Source organism: Leguminivora glycinivorella, chromosome 12 (genome assembly GCF_023078275.1).
Source record: "Leguminivora glycinivorella isolate SPB_JAAS2020 chromosome 12, LegGlyc_1.1, whole genome shotgun sequence".
NCBI lineage: Eukaryota > Metazoa > Arthropoda > Insecta > Lepidoptera > Tortricidae > Leguminivora > Leguminivora glycinivorella.
In genome coordinates this window covers 3,501,516-3,517,794 of record NC_062982.1, presented here as the reverse complement: position 1 = coordinate 3,517,794, position 16,279 = coordinate 3,501,516, and the positions used below count along the sequence as shown (strand labels likewise).

General features: G+C 36.0%; 1 protein-coding gene and 1 long non-coding RNA gene across 4 annotated transcripts in view; both read left to right on the top strand.

Moving 5' to 3' along the window:
* The first annotated feature begins 2,776 nt into the window (after positions 1–2,776).
* LOC125231842 lies at positions 2,777–5,522 on the top strand. Its single transcript, XR_007177675.1, has 6 exons — positions 2,777–3,050; positions 3,367–3,550; positions 3,861–4,011; positions 4,307–4,436; positions 4,941–5,035; positions 5,322–5,522. It is a non-coding gene; the product is annotated as an uncharacterized LOC125231842 (long non-coding RNA).
* Positions 5,523–7,690: 2,168 nt separating this feature from the next.
* Positions 7,691–16,279, top strand: part of LOC125232007 (alanine aminotransferase 1) — a 32,156-nt gene continuing 23,567 nt past the window's right edge. The window contains exons 1-2 of one of the 3 annotated variants that reach the window (XM_048137615.1): positions 7,691–7,751; positions 8,206–8,439. In XM_048137615.1, the coding sequence (XP_047993572.1) occupies positions 8,212–8,439 (228 nt within the window). In that variant the 5' untranslated portion in view covers positions 7,691–7,751; positions 8,206–8,211. The other 2 variants (XM_048137616.1, XM_048137614.1) reach the window with 2 other exon arrangements.

Below are 16,279 nucleotides of genomic sequence, written 5' to 3'. Positions count from 1 at the left end.
CATGGTATTTTCCGTAGCAGCGGCTTGTTTCCGATACAGCAACCATTCAGTGAAACATTGAAAATTTCAGATACACCAGCACGTACAAATACAAAAATCTTTAAAAGCCTCATTTTTTTGTTTTGTTTTTCGGGAAACATTGATGTCTGCCTCGTATTCTGTCATTGAAAAAGAGTGTCAGTAAAATCGCTTTGAGTGTTTATTTTCTTGGTCTTTGTCGGCAGAAAGTGTTCGTAGTTGAAGTTCGTAGTGATAGAAAAGTTGATCATTTAAACACTGGCAATGAGATTTATTAGGGTAGTTCTCAAATTACAGGGTTAAAGTCGTTTTTTCACCTGAGAAAAAGAGAAGACAAGGTGCTTGACTTCATCATCTGAACTAAATTTAGTCCTTTAAGAACATAATTATGGTATGGTATCTTGTCTGATCTCGCAATTGAAATGTCAGATTGATTTATATGCTCTTCTTCATTATTGCTGCCAGATAAGGGGGTGTTACTCTAGAGGCTCGAACTCCAGAACTTCTTCAATTCCCCATTTTATTTTGCTATAAGGTCAAAAACCAGACAAAAACACATGCATCATTCAAAAAACACCCACGCACAGTGTCAATATATAAAACACATTACAAATATATAGATTATATCGAAACAAACATAAAAATGTATATATGATACGTCTTCACTCATGGTAACTTTATCTTCGCAATGTTAAAATTACTTAACAGCCTAACAATAATCTACTTTGTACATAGGGGCGCAATGCTAAGTATACTTAACATGCGTACCAATAAGTACATTTCTAAGAATCTCGCAAAGCTAAGCATACTTAACACGCATATTTGTAGCTCTGTCTAGTGTTCATTGGGTGTCTATATTGTAAGAAATATACAATAACATAAAGAAAATATACCTAAGAACACATTGTAATGGTGTGTAAATAAATATCTTTGTTATAAATATTTTTTAGAAATTTATAATTTTCTAGTGTCCCAAGGCTGATTGCTGTCACTTCGTGATCCTGACAATAACTTTCGAAATATATGCGCCTGAGCAATGATTTCACTTGTCAAAGATACGTTAGGGTTTACACTATTATTTTATTCATAAAAGTACTGAAATAAAGTGAAAATTACGTTGCAATAATTTTTTGAATCTCGTGTTAAGTATACTTGACACTGCGAGTTAAAGGGTTAAGGTATGAATATTGATAGGTTATTATTGCAAGGTCGATAAAACACATCACATCACTATGCTAAAAAACATAACCTTTCGGAGTTTGAGAAAACTTCCAAAAAATATGCAAAAATCTATTCAGAATTGAATAAGATTTGAATTGTATAAACTACTAATATGTACATTTATATTTCTGCCAGGTCGTATCAATAAATATTATCAAAAACTCAAGAAACTTACCGATGAAATGATATAACCTCTTGCGTGTTTTCTTTTCTTCCTGAATGTGATTTGCAACACTTGATCACACAAGCCATAGTCAGAAATGAAACTTGGAACTATCACAAATATACACTGAGCTATTTTTTCCACGATCTATCAGAAATCCTCACAAAATAAATAAATATCGTCAAGACGACCATTGAAGTCGCGGTAAAAACTCGAACCAATATAATACGACTATGTACAGTTGTCAAAGATGGAGACCGAGTGTGAAATGACAAACGTATATTTAATTTTGCCGTATAATAAATGGACCCCAGGTCCGTTTTGACATCAGCATTTAGGGACAACCTTCGAGAAAACGAAAGAAGTTGTGGAATATTGTCTCATTCGCTCATATAAAAAAGGTAATAGTGTGGTGTGAGTAAGATACATGTCACCGAGCTCTTATTTTAGCATGGCTTCCATGCTTTAGTCATACTTCCGTGACGGAATATGACACTGACACATGACATTGACATTTAGTGACAGTGACACTAGCGACAGTGTTGCCAGCGAAGTTTAAGATGTGTTTGCTGCATGATGCTCGGTTTACAGCGATTTAGTTGTTAAGTTGGTAAGTATACTCTGTCAAACAAGTCTGTCAGTAAATAAAAACTAAAGAAAACTATAGGTATCCTTTTCTCTAGCACCCTAAAGAATAGGATGCATATAGTTTTCTTTGTTCTTATTTACTGACAGACTTGTTTGACAGAGTATATAATTAAATACTACTAATACTCTCGAAAGTCGTGTACTCTTGGGAATTATTAGTGAAAGTTAATAAGTACCTATGTAAGTACTAACAGCTGCAAAAGTGAATGGAGAAATTATGAATTAATTCATTGATAAATTCGCCATGCACTTTTGCAGCGGATAGTACATGACACAGTCACCTCATTAATAAATAAAAAAACAGTGAATTTACGCTCTTCCACGGTGTTTTCACTCAAAGGAAATAGTCTTTTCTATTTAAATCCGATGTACTTTGCTAGTTATATACTGTTAAGTTAACAGTGGCTAATTAATACTAGCATGAACACGACAATAGATGTGTTTGGCGCTAATAAAACAATTGAATTATTCTATAAATTCCTGTCTAATCTGTCCACATGAAAGAAAAGATACCAATTCCATGTTTCCGTTACGATGTACGCAATTAACAAAATAAAAAGATATGACACAAAAATAATGTTGTATTATTTTTAATTAGCCTTTTAAATGTTATTAATTATAATTAACAAAAAAAAAACAAATATTATCTAAAGTTTTTGTTCTTAAATTGGTCCGTTTTAAAATCTGAAGGTGCGAAACTTTTATGATAAACTTTAAAAAAGAGGCATGGAACGGAATGTTTTTTTTTCAAAGCCGCCATAACGCCATTATTTCAATTCTTCACTTTCTTGTGATGTTCGATGCTTTGCTTTGCTAGAAAGAACTTTAAAATTATGATGTTGAACTATACAACGACTGTGCTTGCCCTGGACTCCGATAAATCTGCTTTTTTGTGAATATACCGGCTCTGCTCAACGGATTTTGATTTGCTCGTTAGATTCGTTTGTCGTAACAATGGTTATAAGTGCTGTGTGTTGTGTACTTAATTGCGGTAAAACGCGTAAGTATTTCATCTTTTCTAGCTACGAGTATAATACATAAATCTAGAATAAAAGTCTGACCTCGTTGAGATTCACTTCACTTATGAAACTGATACAAAATAGTAGGGGAAAGTTTTTCGATTTGAGGCCGGAATTTGATTTCTTTGTCTCATAAAAGCCTTTTATCCTGAATAGCAATGGGATCTATTGCCATATAAAAATAGTTTATAAAAATTACCACTTGCTCCAAATTTGCTCGCATTCAGTATGTATTTTCGCAAATCTATGAAGTTCCAATAAGACCTATCAAAATACAATCTGTATGTTTTTTTTCAGGATTAGATAATATGATTCTTCACCAATGACCCAATCCAATTATTGAGCCTGACTGGTTTCTTCTTCTAATGGCAGTGATGTGTTAGCAATGGAAAACTGTGTCATACTCACTTTAAGAAAAAATATAATACTTCAAGCGGAAGGCTCCGTTTTACCCATTTCTCTATTGAGGTCTTGGGGTATGGTAAGTTTTAGCTTTTAAATTTAAGATGTTACAATAATAATTTAACATTTGATGACTGGTCTGGCCTATCAGGTGTTAATCCTACCTGCAAAGCTGCGGTCCTGGATTCAAATCCCGGTATTGGTATTTATTTGTGTGAGCATAGATTTTTGTTCTTATGTCTAGTCTGTTCCGAAAGAGAAGAGTCGTGGAGCATTCATTTATTTTTTTAATTTATAGCTTTAATTGAATATACTTTATTATATGATTTATATGGTTGTCTAATATTTCGGAATTAAATTGAATATATTTATATGTATATTTTTTTCAGGAATTGATAAGCAAACCACATTGCTGCAATTTCCAATCAATGTTCAAGAACCAATGCAAGATGATCAAGTACCCAGAGCCCCTTTGAGGAACATCACCAATCAGTACCCACAGGGCGGCTACTAATCTCAGATCTCAGCCGTCAGCTTCAGGTCAGTCAAATGTAGTTGATTCTATATAGTAGTATCAATAATATATTATGTATTCACTTTGACAAAAATAGAATACTTCATCTGGAAGACTAGACTCGACTTGGTCAGTGCTATTGCAATTCCAGCAATCACGCTGAAAAAGTGGAAAAATTGTTTTTATTAGGGTACATTAGGGTAATATTTACCCGTTGCCTCTTACATTTACCTAGTTATATTCAATTCTTATAACATTACTGTTTAAGTACTAATATTTCAGCATTAAATTAGTTAAATATATTATGTATATGTATTTCAGGAATTGATAAGCAAGCAAACCGCATCGCTGCAATTTGCTAGCAATATTCAAGAACCGATGCAAGATGATCAAATACCCAGAGCCCCTTTGAGGAACATCACTGATGTCAGTTCTCAGCCGTCAACTTCAGGTCAGTTGAAATAAGTTTATTCTATATAGTAATATCAATAACATAATGTGTATTTTTCATCACATTTGCTGCTAAAAGGTCTTCTTGCATCTACGTGTACTGAACGAGTACTACATCATACCATTTTATTCCTAAAAGAGGGATAAGAAAAATAAATACCATCATGTCAAGCATTTTCGTTGCACTGAGAGAATTTGACTATTAAGCTATAGGTACCTACACAGTATAGAAACAGTCTCGTGTCTATAATTCACTCCAGGTTGTCCTTATCAATATCACCCTAGCCTCCCCTGTTGCACAATGCACTATTTTAATATGGACGATAAAGCCCAGAAACATATTTAAAGTTTTGGATGACGTTAAGTTATTTTAGTCACACTTGTACATCAAATGTATGTAATGTATATGAAATATCTAGTACCGTATTTAAGTTTTTTATATTTTTAACTCCACACGACTGCCTAGTGATATCTAACAGCTCCTATATTACAGAATTTATTTCAGGTCACGCGCCACGACACACACCCCGATTTTTCACGGAAGCTAGCAGTTTGGCCAAACAAATAAAAAACCTTACTGAGACAAAAGAAAAATATTCTGTAAGATTAAAAAAAGCTTATGTGTCTATCCACAAACACATCTTTTCAAAAGGCTATTAGGAGTTTCATCGTTGAACATCTTCTCTTCACCACACCCACACACACTCTCTCTCTCTCTCTTTCTTGATTCTTTGAACTAATAAGAAAGGTCCATTTTATTCATAAGAGTGCAAAGTAATTTGATTCAAATTTTAAATTGAAGTTCTAAACTGCTGGTAGAATGTACCTTTTAGTAATGATTTTGAATTGGAAATGTTTATTTAATTGTTGAAATGTTTTTTTACAGTTCGTTTATTGCTCGTGTTGGTGTGGTGAAAATTGTCGGTAGGAAACACTGCGCTTGAAATAATTAAGACGCATTAGGAGAAGTAATTCTCTAAACGCTTTCGACTAGTTCTTTCCTGGTTTTTGAAGCTAAGTAGTATCACCACCAATTACGTAACTATAAAACATATTTTAAAATAAATTATTAAAAACTATTCCCCTGCTTCATTGTTTTATTATATTCCTGATTTCCTACTGGTCTAGGCATTGTGTGAACTTCTGTAGCAGTTTCCTGGTGAGAAATGCATTGAAGGTTCACACATGATAACTGTAATCGGGTTCTGTTTGCTCAGACTCAGGCTAAATTCAGAGGAACGCGCGGCAACGCGCGATTTTTTCGCCGCCCGCGCGGTAAAAAATTGTTACAAAATCAAATGTGCTGTTTACATGACCGATCACAAGCGGCAACGCGCGGTCATGTACACAACGCCATTAATTTTGTTACAATCTTAAACCGCGCGGTGAGAAAATCGCGCATCGCCGCGTGTTCATCTGAACATAGCCTCAGAATGCAAAACATCAATCCTATTTAAAAAGCCCGCCGTAAATATGTGGCGTTCCATGTCTAAAGGACCCACATGCTTAATATGCTATAAGGTACCTGCAGGCGTGGAAAGTCACATGAAAAGTTGCGGGAAATTAACAATAGATGGCGCTGCAATCGAAAATCGTGACTGATAACTCTATACCATTCTATTCAATATACTCTATGATACTGACAACTCAGATTTACAAGAAAATATACAATTCAACGACTTTTCCATTCCGAAAAGTGTTTAAAGTATTGTAATTCGCTTATTGTTATTCTTAATTTACAGGACTAGAATACAACATTAAAATGGCTGAGACTAACCAAAGACGTAAGGGTGAGTAAATTACTAACATAACATAAATTTAGTCTGAAGAAAAATCTTTTATTGAATTCAAAAATTTCAAGCAGAATTTTCATTATCTTCTTCGCGTTACCCCACATTTCGCGTTGTCAGCTCGTGGGAACTTGAGGTCCGTTGACTTTAAAAATCCCAAGATTTGGCGCAGGCACTAGTTTTTACAAAAGCGACTCCCATCTGACCTTCCGACCTCCGATAGATTTGGCGCAGGCACTAGTTTTTACAAAAGCGACTCCCATCTGACCTTCCGACCTCCGATAGCATGGTCCTGCGATAAACGATAAAACGTCAGGCCGTCCTATTCGCACTTGCAAATAGTACGAAAAAGACGGCCTGACGTTTTTTAATTTATCGTTAATCATCATCGACCATGCTTGCCTACTTGGGTAACTTATTGGTAACTTGGTAAGGTCCGACCGAGAACGATATTTTTGTCTCGGCCGAGAACGAGACCGAGACCGAGATTCAATTTGATTCTCGGCCGAAACCGAGACCGAGAATTTATAAAACAGCGAAAAACATGCAATTTTTGCAAAAAATGTTTTCATAACCGAAATTCGCCTATTAATCAGGAATCCAGGAGCATGTCGGGCCGTGTTTAGTGTTTGGTTCCGTAACTACCCAAACCTACCGCACCCTTTAACTATCTACCGTAGCAAAATAGACTACATCAGTGATACACAAGTATACGGCTCGCCTGATGGTAAGCAGGCGCCATAGCTTATAGAGAAATATTGATAAAGAACCTACCAAAATCACTAAAATCGGGATACCAAACGGGCGAGGTAATCAAAGGGTAGCTAAAAACCGATTGGACGCGAGTGCGCAATAAATTCAAAATCTGTGTCTCGGTTTCACCAAATGGGCCGAGAGCCGAGACCGAGATCTCGGCCCGATTTTCGGCCGAGAATGCCGAGACCGAGACCGAGACCGAGATCTCGGTCGGACCTTACTTATGGGGATAAGTCCCAGTTTTAATCTGAATATGGTATAGGTAGTATAGGCTACTAAATGTATACCGTCAGCAGCTTATTTTAGTTCGGGCTGTCCCTGACTTTAGGTACGGAAGGGGCTCGAGTGCGAGATACTCTCGCGCTACATAATACTTTTGTGCTAGGGCATGAGTTGCATTATCGCGTACAAGGTGTTGTGCAACGCGTCTAATTTTGATGTTCTATCAAATTATAAAGCTGTAGGTTTGAAGTGCCGTTGCGGGTCGTGGGGTACAAAGTACAAGCACGACACAAGTACAATATACGTATATGCAATTATCAAGCACGCTTGCTACGCGTACGCTACGCGATTAGAATTGTGATATGTAGTGATGTCAAAAACAGCTGTTTTGGTCAATGTTGCCATACTAAAATGTCACATTCTTACATTCCCGCTTAAATTTTCAGTTTTCAGCTATTGCCAACTTGCTAGAAAACAAATGCAAACAAGATACATTCCTTTTCATTTTCTTCTAACTACATAATTTACGTAACACCTCAACACAGCAAGTAGATATTTTTTTACTTTTTTCAATTTGATTCATGTTTTATTGTTTACAACGACGATAAAATTACGTCAAATACAGTTTATCGCTAGTTTTACGGCATTACAGTCTTAGTTATTTGAAGTATTATTGCTTTAATCAGATAATTATAACCTTCGAACTTGACTCTTAAGCTGTCGCTGATAAGACATGAATTAAATGAAGTAATTTATTATAATTATTCCGACATCTAGTCCTTTTGTAATCCGGGGCACGAGCGAACGTATCAAGCGATATATCGATCGGTCCAAAATCGGTGTTTTGGTGCTTCGTTCGCAGATATTTCGTGATATATTAAGGTTCAGATAAATAAAGATAGTAGTGGCGTAAATTCTTTCCTAAATTTACCAACAGTGTTATCGTGTGTGCGGGGTGTTATTTGTCAGTGACGTGTTTTTAAGTAGTGTGACTGATTGCAGCCAACCATGTCGGGGTTGAAGATGATAAACCACAGTCGATTGCTGACCGGCGCGGCGGCACGTTTGGAAGCTGTTTGTAGTGCACCGTCGCCAAGGAATCACTTGATACAACACAGGATGGCGTCAAAAGCTATCACTTTAGAAAATATCAACCCTAATATCGTTAAGTTGGAATATGCCGTGCGTGGACCTCTGGTCATTCGGGCGGCTGAAATCGAGAAGGAACTTGAAAAGGTACGTTATTCTGATAATGATTGTTCGCGCCTTTATCACATTTCTTAAAAAGAAAACTTTCTTTTTAATTTTTTTTCTCTTGACATTTTTTTTGAGTGAAAGGTTGAACTGTTAACTTAGTATTGTTCACAAGGCCAGTCAGACTATTTAACAGCATAATTGTGTTAATTACATGGACTCCTGCGCTTGCCTAATAACAATTTACAACCTGCAAGTCATGTGGCCCTGACAGTACTTTTATTATTTATTCATTGCACATTGTTATTGACAGTTCAAGTTCTCATGAAATCTATCCTCATATTTATGTTGTGTGGTATATTCAAAACTTACATAAGCTTGAAAGGAACTAATATACAGTCACTGACAATAATATATTACACAAGAAACGACACAAATAATCTGAAACATAACCACAGTTTTATGGCTTTTTGAGTTTAGCACATATTTTTTACTCCTGCGAAGAGATCACATATTATTGTAGGCGACTGACCGTACTTTGACTAAATGTTAAACCATCTTCTGCTCCTATTTGTTAAACTGATTACTTTATAACCCAGGAACAATATTTGATTATCACATTTAGATTAAAAGATTGTAATCTCTATAAAACTTACCATCAGGTGTGATCGTGGTCAAACGTCTACCTATTCATACTAAAAAAAAAAAAAAAAAAAAAAAAAAAAAAAAACTTCTATAAACTTTACAATATGGCACCATTCAATTGTTTTGATATGATATTGTGATAAGCCAGGTTTTATTACTCTGAAAACAAAAGAAAAGACTAATGTTATAAACTAAGTCTGGATTAACCTTCCTTTAACTCTATAATTTACAGCTTGTAAATAATTATAGCGATATCAAAAAAAAATTTTTTTAAATTATAAATGGGCCTTGGCCACAGACTAGCCAAAGGCAAAGTGGCCTACGATGGAGTGAGCTCGCCCAGAAGATGCCTGTTCACCCTATCATCTAGATCTAGAGGCAGACCATGTCGAATTTTCAAATGCCCTCTTGACTTCCTATGAAAAAAATTCTTAATTCCTTAGATTGAAGTCATGCATATATCATCACAAACAACTATCTGTACATCTACTGACAGTGACACACTTCTTTGGACAACTGGCATACATTTTTGGCTATAGTGAATCTATTAATTCATGTCACACTGACTTCCCACCCGCCACTCTTATGTGTCAATGAAGAATTATTCAAACTAGATTTATGTTTAAGTAACTTTTTCTTTTTATCTAGTCTGTCATATTCATACACTTTCATACAGTGCCTGTAAAAAAAGTAATTTAAGCATAGCTTAGTTTTTCCTGAGACCTGTGCTTCATAAACTCTTGAACCTATTCCAATAAGTTTTCCAATCTCATTTATTAAGCAATATAAGAAAAAAAAGAGGTAATTTTTTAGTTTTATAAGCGTAAAGAGAATAAAAAGAAAAACATGATTATTTCAGTTTTATAAGACATTTAATAAACATTACACTTGAAACAAAGTTTCTGGAGCATTGTCCTGTATTTATCAGGAAGCAATGTGCATTGAACAAAAGTTTTGGCACAGTTCCATACCATTCATATTACACAAAGTAAATGTTACATGAAATGGATTCAACTACATGCATCTTATTCATTACTTGGAGTAAAGCAAAACAGGAACAAAATTTTTAATGGGTAGCAATTATACTAATTTGATAATGAAAATGCTGCGCTGGGCCGGCGGTGTCACTTTACAAGACCGCATCCGCAACACTTACGTACGTGGTAGTTTTAAAGTAAGGCCGTTGCCCGAAAAGATAACCGAAAGCCGACTACGATGGTTTGGGCACGTCATGCGCCGAGAACCCGAGCACATGACACGCAAGGTGCTGGATATGTTCCCTACAACATCACGACGAGGAAGACCCCGACTGACATGGCTGGCTACGGTGAAGAGGGATATGGTAGAATACCAGATCCCACCTGAGACGACCCAGGACCGCGAAGCCTGGCGAAACATAACTAGGAGAGCCGACCCCAAATAATGGGAAAAGGACAAGGAAAAGAAGAGAAGCAATTATACTAATTTAATAATTAGTTTCCACCCCCGATTGAAAAATGAGGTGAGCAATACTTTGATAAAAGTAGTGCCCGTACCATTCATTACAATAAGTTGCTTAGTTTGACCTTTTCAACTCGGCTAAGACAGAAATGCCAATACTTTTTGTAAACCAGTAGACTGTTTTTACATAACAGACCTCAACAGGAGCAGGTACTGCTATCGTTTCCTAGCAACTTTTGAATTGTTAAATCAAAGGCACATTTTATTTTAAAGGAAAAATAAGACAATCCTTACTGTTCTAATACAGCTGTCGGGAAGGGACATCATTATTAGCAAATGCAGTCTTATTAACACTCGGTTTAGCATATGTGTACTATGTGTCACACATTACTTATAAGGTATGGCTTAGTACCTGTTGCCAGCAAAATTATCTGTACTGTTCTTCGGAAACCTTGCATACAAATCTGCAATTTTTTTCTTTTTCTTTCACTTTTATGGCCGACTGTTTGCCAACAACTGCTGGCCAATGTCAGTTTTTTATTTTAATTTTATTAGAAATGGGTTTACTCTTGGCCTCAGACTAGCCAAAGGACGTGGCCGACGATGGAGTGAGCTCACCCAGAAGATGTCTTCAGTTCCCATTCAATAGCTGACTGGCTGAGCTCATTTATAAAATTCCAAATTTAAAAAGCATTCTCCTTAGCCTCATAGGAACGCACAATGGCCTCTCTCTATATATCTCTGCTCAGTGCAGAAATCGGAGCCCATAACTATAGCCTCATAAGAGGCTATACAGGCTGCTCAGAAATAACACGTGCAAAGGTTTGGTCTTCACTTGTTAGTCTCAAATTTAATGATATTTTATTTCCTTGTTATTAAGTTCAAAGATAGTATTGTTCAAAAGCATGTATAAATGCATAGGTAGCACATTAAAAGTGCAATTTACCTGCAATGTGCAGTTATTATGTACATTGCCTACACAAATTGCTATTATCTAATCATGCTTATCTCAACACTTGGCTGATAGCGGTAATTGCTTATAATCTAGATATTTTATCTATTGCTATGTGTTGTACAGTCAGCAGCAGGATTTTTAAACCCCCGACGTAAAAACGATGGGGTGTTATAAGTTTGACGTGTCTGTCTGTCTGTCTGTGTGTGTGTCTCTCTGTGACATCGTAGCTCCCGAACGGATGAACCGATTTCGATTTAGTTTTTTTTTTATTGAAAGCTGAGTTAATCGGTCCACTATGTCGCGGTCGGGGGTTTTTTCAAAATTGTAATTTTATGGTTAGGTTATTATTAGACTTATAAATTTTATAATATACTATACTATATATAATATACCTTATTGATTTTTACCAACCATTTGATATTTCGACGCAGTTGTATGGTATTCGTTATGATCGCAGAAAACTGAAGAAGGTGCATGGATAATCAAAGTTGTGTCTAGCCACAGAATATATAATAGTACAGAATATATATAGTAATCTTGACGTGTAAAATGGCTTTACAAATAAATGAGTATGAGTACAAGTAGTCTAGCGCGCGATCTGCCCTCCTTCGCGTGGCTGCTATAAGGCCTATAAGGGCTATAAGTCAAATGAAAATAACCGCAAATCACTCAAAACTCCTAAATTGTCCTATAGGCCCAAGGCTACACCTAATAAGCCAAACGGCCAATTACTGTATTTGCAGTCATTATAACCCTTTTGAAGCGTGACTGTACTGAACTGTGCTATTTTCAGAGAACGTATGATTTAATATTTTACCGAAGGTCAGACTGCCTATGAAAATTATGGTGATTTTATTAGTTTAGCCATTGGCAGTTAGCCAGACTTAACCTGTCATGGTTTTGACTCGATTTTGTCATATTTTTCAATCAAGAATATCAAGAGAACTGACCTGACGACTTTTTTTAAATAACCTGTTTGACCTTTTGAAACGAAGTCGCGAAGTACTCGTATCTTGTATAAGTACTACGCTTTCAGTCAAGCGTTATACATGCCTCTGCGTGCAAACGGATTCCCGGCCTCGTATTCCTGTCCATAACCCACTTGGTCGGAAATCCTCATTTTCCCGGCCTTTGATCCTCTGATATAATGTACAGTCTACCAATTGGAACCAGTAAGAGATTTCTTACAGTCTGATTTATAACGTCACTACTATGACATAGTTCTACAGTGGCCTAGGGTTCAATTTGTTGACTGTACTATGATGACAGCGGTTGGTAACAGTATCAACATAAATTGACGTGTAAGTAGGTACATCTATATCTCTTGTTTATCTGCCAATCTGTCTACTAGGTCGTTTAAATTGTTATATCACTTATAAACATGTTTTCCCCTCACTAGCTCGGAAACACGTGTTTGTCCTTTAATACCAGCGGGTAAAAACGCATTTTATCCACTAGTGGGTAAAGTAATTTGACCTTGAATAAAGTCAAATTAACTGCTTTAAAATTGATAAAAGCAGGTAAATCTAGTAATAAAGATGATTTTCTTCCTGTGGAACTACTGGAAGCAGTGATAAACGCAATTTTTGCGTTGTAGTTTCCTCGCTAGTGAGGGGAAAAGTTTTGTGTTACACACGGGTGCAAATGTATTTTACTTCTCGTGTTTTAAAAAACTCGCAAGCTTGTTCAGGATTCTATTCTCGAACCACTTGCTTCGCTCCTGGTTCAACTATAGAATCCTTTCACTTGCTCTTTTTTCAATTCCACACTCGGCGTTAAAATACAACTTTGCCCCCTTGTATAACAAATAACTATTATCAAGTTATCATACATTATTTAATTTTAGCTTACATAACTGTTAGTTACATATTTTTAAATTAAAGGAAAAAATGGAAAAATTCACACCTCCGGCAGGACTCGAACCTGCGACCTTTGGCCTTGCCGGGGCCGGGCCTGTTAAGATCTATTCTTACGGGTAGATGTTTGCTATAATGCCACCCTAAGGCGGTTGAGAATTGAGGAAAGGCATGGATAAATTCGCGGATAAAGGCCAAAGGTCGCAGGTTCGAGTCCTGCCGGAGGTGTGAATTTTTCCATTTTTCCTTTAATTTAAAAATATGTAATATCGCTCGCAGACGTTTCTGCATGATAAAAAACATATTTATAACTGTCAGTTGTTCTACCATTAAACAATGAAAGCGGATTGTAATATTTGTGATAACCTACTCTTCTATTATTGCATCACCAAAGCGATATATATTTTACCATTGAATTAAAGATTTATTCTTATTAAATAAGGTATAAACTCAAAAAAACCAAGTTTTGCACATACAACGTTTTATGCTTTAGAATCGCGTACAGATCCGCGTACAGTCTATGATCATCAGATAAATTGAAAATGTTATATGTCCACCCCTTCCTATAAAAAATGTGTCTTATTTCAGTACTAATAAATTTAATTTCGAATGACAACATTGGTACTTATGTTTCTCTGATGTTGAGACATCAGATCTGCGTGTTATCACGAGAGATAAGTGGTTGCAATTGGCCCCGATATGGCATAACCACTTCATTGAACTATGGTACAAATAGGAATGATTACTGACCGATTAGCAGGGGCGGCTCACTCCGCGAATCTATTGTTGCGCTACATGGACATGCCGGATGCCGCGAGTTCGCGGCCCATTCAGTGGTGACGACCTTCGCGCGGCGCAATAGAATTTGGAAATGTCGGCATTTTGTGAATATCAAAGGAGTGAGCCTTCTGTACTTGTACAGTCGACTACAAAGAGATGTACCCACTTTTTCACCTTATTGCATTGTAATAAGGTGAAAAAGTGGATATATCTCTTTGTTGTCGACTGTATCTACTATTATATATTCTGTGCCGATAGTCTTAGTACCTAAAGCTGTAGATATAGTTCGAAAAGCTTTTGAATAATTAAAAAAAAAATATTGGGGACACCTTACACAGATTTACTCAGCCCCAAACTAAGCAAAGCCTGTACCATGGGTGCTAAGCGACGATAATATACATAATTAAATACAACAAATGTTAAAGTTACATATATGGTTATTATGATATCTCTGATATATATATGATGTATGTGTTCTGTATTAAATAAAAAAATAATGGGTGTTGAATTAAATCAAGAAAACCTACATAAATCACAGTATAAATTCGCATAGTAACTGTACTAACTGTGTGATTATGGCAATTAACCGTCTCAAGGATAAACTCAAATTAGATATTTAACATTTATAAATTATAATATATATTAAACGTGTTTAGAAAGTTTAAAGTTATCTGATATTTCACGGGTGATACGTTTTAGGAATGCATGTCGCTTTTCGGCAAAGGAAAACATCGGACTAATTCCAATAAGGTCTAGTTTACCCTTCGGGGTGGAAGGTCAGATGACAGTCGCTTTCGTAAAAACTAGTGCCTACGCCAAATCTTGGGATTAGTTGTCAAAGCGGACCCCAGGCTCCCATGATCTGTGGCAAATGCCGGGATTACGCAAGGAGGATGTTGACGTTTTAGGAATGCATGACAATGATTATGACATAATATTGTTTGCTAGTTGCCACTTGCTACGTATCCGTCATCTGGGATGGAAATATTTTTTCCGCTGCCTTATCATCTGTAATGTTTATGATATCATAGTAGATAAACATAAACACTTAAATGGTTAACATATTTCCAAAACCTCAATATTTAGAATAAGATGAATATTGTACATTGTTGACCATTTAAAAATGCTTATTGTAAGCCTATTTGAATCCATACTAATATTATAAATGGGAAAGTGTGTGTGTCTGTTTGTTTGTCCGTCCTTTATGGCAAAACGGAGCGACGATTGCCGTGATATATTAAGCGAATGCCGGGATAACACAAGGAATATGATGACATGACGAGGATAAGGTAATATCGTAACTGATGAAAATGTCACCCGTTGACCACGAACGCTGTAAAGAGTTCGAAACGTCGGGATGTATTTTAAATTCATTATACGCGATTTAATCCGTTTCCATAGTTTTATTTCATGAGTAACTATCGCGGTAACCGAAGACAATATTATGATGAAAATAAGTCTAAGACCTGAGGGGTAACTTTACTAAAACCTCGTCACGTTAAGACGCTGACAGCACCCAATGGCCTTGACGCTAGCGTACACTATCTAATCGTATGGTAGTAAGTGAGAGGGCGACATCGCCCTCACTTACTAGTGACATCACTAAGAGAGGGTGGCTAGGTACGAAAAGTGCGGAAAAATATTAAAATAAAATAGAAAGACGCATTATTTGTGTAAAATGTTTCGTTAATGTTTTAGATATGTATATTTTTGTTATTGTAATATTAATTAAAGACAACTAAGTGAATAATTGAACGACACAGAACAGTTTAATGACGAACTCGAGACCAATCTTTGCAATTTTTTTCTATCGAGCCGATTTCATTAAATCGTGTAACGAGTACGGCTATGTTCGTTGAAATATAATGAATAATGACATATAATTTACTTGCCTAAGACTAATAGTTTGTCTTAAAAAACTGCGCAAGTAACATCAATTCTACGCAATTGAGTGTTGTCAGCCCCTATTAAGGCTAAATCAATTTAAATGAAATTTTGTATGGAAATACGCAAACTGAAATCATTGTACACCGACAGATTTTTTTTTACTTATTGTACACAGACAGATTGTGTATAAGTACTTACTTTTGCCAGCTACCTTCCTAACTATAAAATCACATATCGCATATCCTATTCATTAAAAGCCAGGTGTTGTCTCGATTTGAAAGGGGCGAAAACAGTGTCCGTTCTTAGACCTTACGTAATA